The sequence below is a fragment of the Saccostrea cucullata genome, unplaced genomic scaffold (genome assembly GCF_032062105.1).
Source record: "Saccostrea cucullata isolate Sc308-1 unplaced genomic scaffold, CSIRO_AGI_Scuc_v1 ctg18871, whole genome shotgun sequence".
Classification (NCBI taxonomy): Eukaryota; Metazoa; Mollusca; class Bivalvia; order Ostreida; family Ostreidae; genus Saccostrea; species Saccostrea cuccullata.
Window position 1 is genome coordinate 1 of NW_026939794.1, and position 9394 is coordinate 9394.

Consider the following 9394-nt stretch of genomic DNA (forward strand, 5'->3'; position numbering starts at 1 on the left):
CTTTCATTGGCTCCTCACCCACTATGGCTTTAATTCACATTTCACAGGTGTATTTTTGGTAACAAGAACTTCCAACTTTCAATTATTAAAAGAAAAATTCATAAACATTTATCATTATGAAGAAGTTGAACACTTTTCTGTGTTTACTTTAGATTCCTAATAATACGAAAGGGAAATTTAAATTTTCCCGGTAATTTCGCGGAAACGTACTCGCAAAAAATATTAATCGCTTTTATAATTCTCCATTACCCCCCCCCCCCCTTTTTTTCCAAATATTTTCTTTTTAACTTATTTTAACCCTTTCAACATTGTTTTTCCCCCCCCCCCCCCCCCCCCCACTTTCCACAGACACGTCACAGTATAGGTTAAAAATTGGGAAAATGGTCGGGTTCGGTTCGCACCAACCCCCCCCCCCCCTCCCCGAAATAGGATTTTCGTGATTGGGACATTTTCCCTTTTTTTGTTGCTTGTCAGGTTTTTTTATGGAATATATTTTTTTTTAAACCCCCCCCCCCCCTTTAAATTTTCTAAGGAGCCAATGAACACTGCCAATTATGTAAATTAAACCGCATTATTATTTTTTGTATTTCTATAGCACCATATGAAATTAGTAATCACCCTAAAGCACTTTACATGTAAAAACCAAGTACAATATAAAACAAAGAACAAGTGCATTATAAAAGGCAGAATTGTAAAATTGTATGCCATGAAAATGACACCTTCCAATTAATTTTTTTTTAAATAAAAAATGCCCATAAAAAAATGAACTGCATGTAGATCTACAGTCTTTTTATTGAATGATGTATATTTACAAGCATTTTACACACACTACTAGGCTTTATTTTAGCCAATTGTAGGAACCTGGGGGGCACATTCCTCATCTCTGCATTGACACAAAATCACGATTTATGTAGGAGTTTCCTTTCTGTAAACTTCCATAAACACTTTGTACTGCTACTTTAACTAACAATAAGTTATCCTTTACACCAAAATAAAAAATAATCTTGTTTCCTGTCACCTGATCTACCCTACATTTTACCCTCCGACCCTAAAAGTTTTTATTACATTTTCATTTTTTGGGTAACTATTTTTCTAAAATACTGAAGTCAACCAACGATATTTACAGAATTAATTCATCACAAGTGTACAGGATACCTTTACTTTATAAATCTTGATCAACAAACTTGCTTTGTAAACTGTTAACATATCATTTTCTTGTTATTACATGCTATATGTTCTGCATTCATTGAGTTTTGAAAATAAAATTTTTTCCCTACCTACCGACCCTATTTTTTTGGGTCAGGGAACAGAAAACAAGAGTATATTTTCTTTTGGCCTTTTAAACACGTCCTGATGACAGGTGTACCTATATGCAAGAGTTGTCCCTGTAGATAACTTTCACATTTACAAAAGTTATTCCCCTTTGTGGGGACTATCAGGGGCACTGTTTTCCCTCTATAACCTTAACAACTTCATAGGTCAGTATCTTAGTAATAAAATCTGTATGAATATGTTCATAATATACATGTTACCATACTCTGACAATACAGGTACAGATCAAAATTTTCCGATAACGAAAAATATTTACAAGTAACTTACAAAGGACAAAGACAGTGGGAAAAGGTGCGTTACGCCGACAACGGGAGATAACTCTTAGAAATGTAAAAAAAAAAAAATCGTCAATTTATATTATGCAATGACAAACTGTTACGTTTTCTTCTACTAAGTAAATTTAAAAAATAGATCATCTCAATCTTCTTTAACACTAGTAAAATGTAGCAGTATCTAAATAGACTTGTTTTTCTCCGTGTGACTTTTCTCTGAGAGACTTCAACTGCGCAGTATGATTGCTGTACCTAAACACTGCATAACATATTAATGCTGCATGAACAAATATACGCAATGTTGTAATTATTCAGCTAAATACTTTACTCTTCAAACCTTACAGAATGAAAGCAACAATCAGCAATGAACACTTTTGCTTTAGATCCGTGTAACAAACACTAAACTTCAATTACGTCTTCACCGTCACGGTAGTTGATATCATTTCGTACGGCCACAAAATAGACAAAATTGAATATGCACTACATATGGTTGGTTGCATATTAATGTAACTAATCAATCTCTGTTGCTTATGGGATCTAGAGAAGAAGATTTTTAAATTTTGAAGGTTTTCTGATGTATTCTAATGTAAAATTTACTCATCCATTACGGCCCAACCCTTGCCTTAGGAGTCATGATTTGAACAAACTTGAATCTACACCACCTGAGGATACTTCACTATGAGTTTCATCTTTCCTGGCCAAGTGGTTCTTGAGAAGAAGATTTTTAAAATACGCCTTTACTTTTTCTCTAATTCCTAATTATCTCCCCTTGAAAGAGGGCATGGCCCTTCATTTGAACAAATCTGAATCCCCTTCACCTAAGGATACTTAATGGCAAGTTTGATTGAAATTGCCCCTGTGGTTCTTGAGAAGAAGATGAAAATGTGAAAAGTTTACAACGACGACAACGACGACGACGACAACAACGACAACGACGACAGACAACGGACAAATTGTGATCAGAAAAGCTCACTTGAGCCTTTAGCTCAGGTGAGCTAAAAATTGATACACATTTGTTTTAACGTTTTGTAGCGTGTTTGGTGAGCAATTCGCTAGGTCTACACGTATTCCCGAGTATCAGTGAATACAAGTTTCATGTGCGTTTCTTTTCCTAAAAAGACATTTCTGACTAGAATATCCCGAGGCAGAAACACTCTCAGATTACTGAAGGAACAGTGTGTGCTATATTGTGCACAGGGGGGTGATGACAATGACTTTTACCTTTTTCATGCCACGTCAAAGAGTAAAACTCTACGGAAAGCCAAAACAGACAAGTGAGGTGGATCGTTTGTGGATGGGTCAACGGTCATCAACGGAAAATATTTTGCTAAAAAGGAAAAACTTGATCTTGGACTATAAGATAATACATCGCTCTGTAGCCATGGTTCCAAGTGCATCTGTATTGTATATCTAAACAAAACGACATTTTTCGCCTAAAGGAAGAGGAAAATATAAACATCCAAAAATGCGTCGATTTAAGCCTATTAACAATCTAAATTAAAACCTAACGCAAAATATATTGATATTAAATGGCGTTTATTTTTTTAAAGAATAGATTTTAAACCTGCATTTTTATCAACTTTAAAGAAAGTAAATCAATATTGTAGAGAATACTTTCGACTGTATTTGACATAAACATTTTTCACGCTACATAATAAACATATTTACTCATTAAACTTCTAGTTTCTTTTCATTTTTTTAAACCTTGAACAAAGAAATGGATATAAGAGACGGAGTTTTACTCTAAGATTTTATATAGACATGTTGATACTTCATTTCTAACCAGAATTCATCAAGAAAAAATATATAAAGATGTTCTAAGATAACGAAGTCTTAGTGAACAGTAATCACTGATGTTTACCTACATGCAAATGATGTACATGTCTTCAGTTTTTTTTCAATAATGCTTTCATTTTATTACAAATTGTGTCAAACACTGAAGATCTCCATTTACTCCAACATGCACAAAAGGGGATGTAACTTTAACTCTATAAAACCCATTGAGTTAGTACTCTTTAGTATGCATTATACCTTCATGCATAGACTAAGTCTATGCTTCATGCAAAGTTTTTTTAAGTCGCTCACTGATATGAGTAATTTTTACGTTCCGTTTACGTGACGTTAAAAGTCATTTATATTTATAAATGTGACACCAACACGGTGCGTAACATCAAATAACATTTTCAGGTCGAAATTTGGCTCATGGCTATCCAACACTCGGAACACAATTTAACAGCACATGCCTTTGGATCGCTTAAAAAAATTTGTGTGTAAAAAAAAAATAAAGGTACTGAACTCTTACACTGGGTACCTAATTTCGCTAATAAAATATTTTTTATTCTAATGCTCTAAAATTCTACTTTCTATTTAAATCTATTCCTAGATAAACATTCTTCAATTCTACCAAAGCTTATTCCTAAATTCATTAAATTTCTTGAGTTATTCTGAAATCAATTTCAAAAATGACCTAATTTTTTTTACTCGACATTAGCTTGGGCCCCTGGTCATTCACATGTATATAGACGGTGTTTGAAGTTCGGCGAAGAGTTGCATAGTAATTACAAAATCTTTCAACAATTTAAAGTTAATTTCTTACTCTAGATTGTAACGTAAAGTCCGTAATAATATTCCTTTCGCGAAAACTTAATTTGAAAACGACTACATCAACAGCTACCGCCATGTTGATTATGAATGTTTACAAAGGAAGCCATGGTAGAACGAATGCATTATATACCTTTCGATTTTCAAAACAATTAGATCGCTAAAAAGTTGTTTGTGACTTAGTTACACCATATGATCAAATTAAAGACAGAGGCGTAGTCACAAACTTAGAAGTGGGGGGGGGGGGGCTCAAGTCCAGATATTCTTTGACAAGCAAAAAAAAAAAAAAAGAAAAAAGAAAAAAGAAAAAAAAATTTTTTGATTTCAGAATATCTCTAGAAGTATAAGGAATTACGTAATGAACTTTGGTAGTAATGAAGATTCTTTTTATTTGAATAGATATGGATGGAATCAAAGTAAAATTGTAAAGCATTCTATTTAAAAGAATCTTATTGGTGAATGTAGGTACCCCATGAAAAGAGTTCCATACCTTTATTTTTTTTCAACACCTCAATTTTTTTTCTAAGCGATCAGTTACACTACTGCAATTAAAATATCCTCAAAATTTGAATTCAAATTTAGAAACAAATTCCGGTTTGAATTCAATATATCTGTATTTGTCGTTGAAGAAGTTTTGAGGGGATCAAAGTTTGAATAATATTTTCTTTTACGCTTACTATTCTCTGGTCAAAATATCACTGGTTTTGTGCACCTTTTTGGTTTCAATTCAATTTCCATTCTGTCATATATTCTTCCGCCGGAGGGAAACATGTTTACAGCGCAAAATATAAACTGGTTTTGAGGAGATGCATTCTTATATAAATACATGTACTAGCATCTCCACCTGAATCTGTCCATTCTCTAGACAAAGACCTTTTGTTATTCGCATCTGGAAACACAATGGCTATTTCAACAATTTGCTGTGCACCCAAATTTTACCTATCAGTGTCCATTCTGTAAACAATTAATTCAAATTCTCAGAACAAAAACAATCATGTTCTATGGCCCTCGATTAGTTCTTTATCTCACAGAATGGACAGTTTTCGGCCTTTCTCCTTTACGTAAAAAAATCTCGAGAGGGGCATTAAACAACAGACAACCAATCAATTACATAGCCCAACATCATCTGTAGTTTTCACGGTATCTAAAAAAAGAAAAATATAAATCATCAATTGCAATATTTAAACAATATACTATCAATCATCTTTCACTTGTGTTATTTACAGGAATGTTCTATCTTTACATAAAGTAACAAATCAAATAGAAAGATCTTTTTTATGCCCCCGTAATCTGTCTGCAAAATTTTATCTGCAAACTTGATTACAATTTTGATTTCATGGAACTACGTACGACTTTCATATTCCAAATGTGTAATCCCTTTGACAAGACCTTTCTTACCACCAAATTTGACCTTTTGACATTGACCTTGGAGATTTATGCACTTAGAAAACTTTATTCATGGCCAGAAATTTTGAACAGTAAGGGCTAGGGCTTTCATGCTTAATGCTTATAACAAGACCTTTCATTGGATATCAGCATCTTTGATCTTTTGACCTTAAACTCGGAGTTTGACCTACTTTTTAAAAACAAGCCTTGACCATAACCTTTGAAGGATTAGGGCTTGCCGCTAGTGCCTTCATACTTAACATATTTAGTCCATGTGACGAGACCTTTCATCAGATCCAGTGTACATATTTACGAAAGTTCTTAGACGTAGACGTTAATTCAGACGTCGCATGGACTTACGTCTTAAACCGTATTTACAAAATATCGATTGTATATTGTTTAACATCCCTCTAGAGAATTTTTCACTCATATGGAGACGTCACTGTATGTCGGTGAAGGGCTTCAAATTTTGACCTTTACTTGGCACTCAGGGCCATTGAGCAGTGAGGGATCTTTATCATGCCAACGCCTGCCGCTGACACGGGGCCTCAGTTTTTAGGTCTCATCCGAAAGGACCCCATTATGGTTCGAGCCTAACCCCCAGGGGTCATCATTTGAACAAATTTAAATCTACACTCAGTGTCTAAGTTTTAACTTTTGGCCCAGTGGTACTTGAGAAGTTTTCTTTTTTAAATGTGCCACCAAATTCTCATTATTTCTTAATCGTCTCTGCTTGAATAAAGATGGACTACAGACAGAATATGATCAAAAAAGCTTGTACTTTCAGGTCATGTGAATTAAAAAAAAAATTATACATGCTGTATATTTATAAGACATTTATTATATGGCAAAGAAAACATCAAATTTTTACAAGAAAATACAATTAAATTATATGTATAAATATTAACAGGTATTGTCAACTCTGAGAGTCCTGGTAAAAGGCGACTTACAGTCCGAGGCAGCAGATATCCATGGCATTTCACAGGCATCCTTCAGCAGGACCTTCATGGATGTCGTAGATGCCCTTAATCAGAGTCTGAACAACATCGCCTTCCCCTCTGGACAAGCTCACATTCTCCAGATCAAGGCAGACTTTTTAAAAGTGTCTAACTTCTCGAATGTATTTGGGGCCATTGATGGCACACTAATTCCCATCATTGGAATGTCTGAGGACGACGAGCACGTATTTGTGTTTCGGAAAGGATTTCATGCCATCAACATGCAGGGCATTGTTACAGCTGACCTGAAGTAAGTACAAATCATATAATTTTAGTACATTTGTAATATTTTAGAAGATGAAAGTTTGTTTACTATTTTTTAGAATCTAAATTATTTAAGGAAAATATAGAACTAAAGTTAGCTATAAATCAAAATGTCCTACATAAATGTGCAGAAAACATAGCTAGCATCTGCATTTTTTTTATCACGCGTCAGAGAGAAAAAAATGTGGAAGAGAATAATACATTATTCAATTGCAACATGATTATAAATCAATGTGAATGTATTTCAGATTCACAAATATTGTTTGCACATATGGAGGGGCAACACATGATGCCTTCATACTTGCTAATAGCAGCATCCCTGAAGTGATGGATCAGCTACCTGGTGGTGGTTGGCTCCTGGGAGACAGCGGCTATCCTCTCCGACCCTGGCTGATGAATCCCATTCTGGCTTCTCAGACAAGACAGGAGGAGAAGTTCAACGAGAGCCACATCAAGACAAGGAATTGTGTGGAGAGGGTCTTTGGAGTCCTCAAGTCTAGATTTCCGCAAGTGAATAATAAATGATTTAGTTTTTAGTACTGACAATCTCACATAAAAAACAAGCAATAATCAGACACACAAAACTCAATATTATATACATGTGTATTAAACAAGTGTGTGTTTGTGAAACACTATGTGTCCAGCGGCAACAAAGTTCAAAAAAGCTTTTTTAGCATATACCGTACAAGTGGAAATTTAAGCGAGACGCAAATTTAGCGATTTCTACCTAAAATCGGGTGGTTTATTTTTAGCGAGAAATAATTTTAGCGATTTTAAAATGCTTACTAACTAAAGGAAGCTATTATAAATAATGCACAATTAATTTTCAGCCATATTCAATTATAGTGATATCACCACCCTCGCTAATAATGCCAAAATTAAATCTTTGCTAAAAATTCTACTTATACGGTATGCAATTGACCTTGGCGTCATTTGAAAGAACTTAATTAGTGGGGTATGCATACCAAATATTAGGGGGAAAAAACTTTTCGTCAAAAAAATTTCTAAATTGTTCCAATATTTCATTACAGATTTATTGATGTTCAAATTATTTGAAATTTTATTTCGAAAAAACGCCTTTCCCCATAGACTTCAATGCAATCTTTGTTAATATACTACTGCTTAATTAATGAAATTTTTAAAAATTTCTCGCAGACAATCCTTTTCCACAATAAATGCTTTAATATAACATCAGAGTATTGTGTACTTGACGGACATTTAAGGGTAGAGAATTTGGTCCCATTAGGGATGGAAATCCTTAATTTATTTCAGATGTCTCCACAAAACAGGAGGAGCTTTGGCATACACCCCTGCAACGTGTGTCAGGATTATTGAATGCTGCTGTCGTCTTCACAACCGAGCCATTGAAGAGAAGCTTCCTACACCAGTGGCAGGACAAGTCGCCATCTATTTCAACAACCACACTGTAAATACACAAAATATTGCCACTGCTGTAAATATCAGAAACCTCATTGTGAGAAGGTTTTAATATACATGCTTATAAGTGGTGCTAGAAACATTTCAAACAAGAAATAAAATTAAAAAGACGTTAAACTTTTAATTAAACAGGAACTTACCCATTTGACCATGGAGTTTGACTTAGTTTTAAAAACTTTAACTTTGGCCATAACTGTTGAACGCATAGGGTTATGTATTTCAAATCCTTGTGACAAGACATTTTTCTTTTGAAACCAAAAACTTTTACCCTTAGACCTTGGAATGTGAACTATACCTTTCCAAAAATTAGTCCTTTGCAATAACTTTTTAACAGGTGGTGCTATGGCTTCCATATTTTTCTAGTGAGAAAATCTACTACTTTGTGTACCAAAATATTTAATTTGCATTTAAGAAAAGTTTAACCTTCATTATGTTGCGAAACGGGGGAATCAGTGTTTCACAAACACATATTTTAATTTAAACTAGTGCTAATTGTAACGGGAACCGTTACAGATGTTCCCCAAACGCTCCCCAACTCCCTTTCGGTGCCATATTCCCTGTAAGCTTCATTAAATAAGACAGACTCTGTGCATTTTTTACTTTAACAACGTTTTTCCAGAAGGATACCAATTATATTCAATTTTTAGCATTGCACCCAAGCACATGTGAATGCATGTGCGTGATGACCATATCATCTTGTCTTTCAAGAGTATTTCTAAATATACTCGTTTCAAATGCACGCACGTGCGTGTACGTGCATGATGATCACGCCTTCTTGTAGGAGTCCCTTACATCTATCTATGTTCTAAATCCCATCCTGTTTGGTTGAAAAACAAGGGAGTTATAGCCATTTAAAGTTTCAGCCAATCAGATTGCAGCACACGTGCATGCGCATAATTTCATGATTTTTTTTAATATCATTTTGTAGGATATCCTAATGCATGACTATATTTTAAATTTCAAAGAATTTCGTCAAAAAAACAAAGGAGAAATAGCAATTTAAAGTTTCAGCCAATCAAATTGCAGCACACGTGCATGCGCGTGATTTCATGTTTTTTTTGTATATCATTTTGTAGGATATCCCAATGCATGACTATATTTTAA

At 34.3% G+C, this 9394-nt stretch overlaps 1 protein-coding gene across 1 annotated transcript; it reads left to right on the top strand.

The window, feature by feature from the left end:
* Window positions 1–6475: 6475 nt before the first annotated feature.
* LOC134253991 (putative nuclease HARBI1) lies at window positions 6476–8342 on the top strand. Its single transcript, XM_062736567.1, has 3 exons — window positions 6476–6839; window positions 7102–7359; window positions 8126–8342. Exons 1-3 carry the CDS (start codon window positions 6598–6600, stop codon window positions 8340–8342), a joined length of 717 nt encoding a protein of 238 aa, XP_062592551.1. The 5' UTR covers window positions 6476–6597.
* Window positions 8343–9394: the final 1052 nt, after the last annotated feature.

Bases quoted from the DNA above. Each gene is read 5' to 3' on its own strand.
- LOC134253991 (XM_062736567.1), top strand. From the start codon at position 6,598: ATGGATGTCGTAGATGCCCTTAATCAGAGTCTGAACAACATCGCCTTC. The intron at 6,840-7,101 runs GTAAGTACAAAT...AATGTATTTCAG, and splicing joins ATTGTTACAGCTGACCTGAA to ATTCACAAATATTGTTTGCA. The intron at 7,360-8,125 runs GCAAGTGAATAA...AATTTATTTCAG, and splicing joins GTCCTCAAGTCTAGATTTCC to ATGTCTCCACAAAACAGGAG.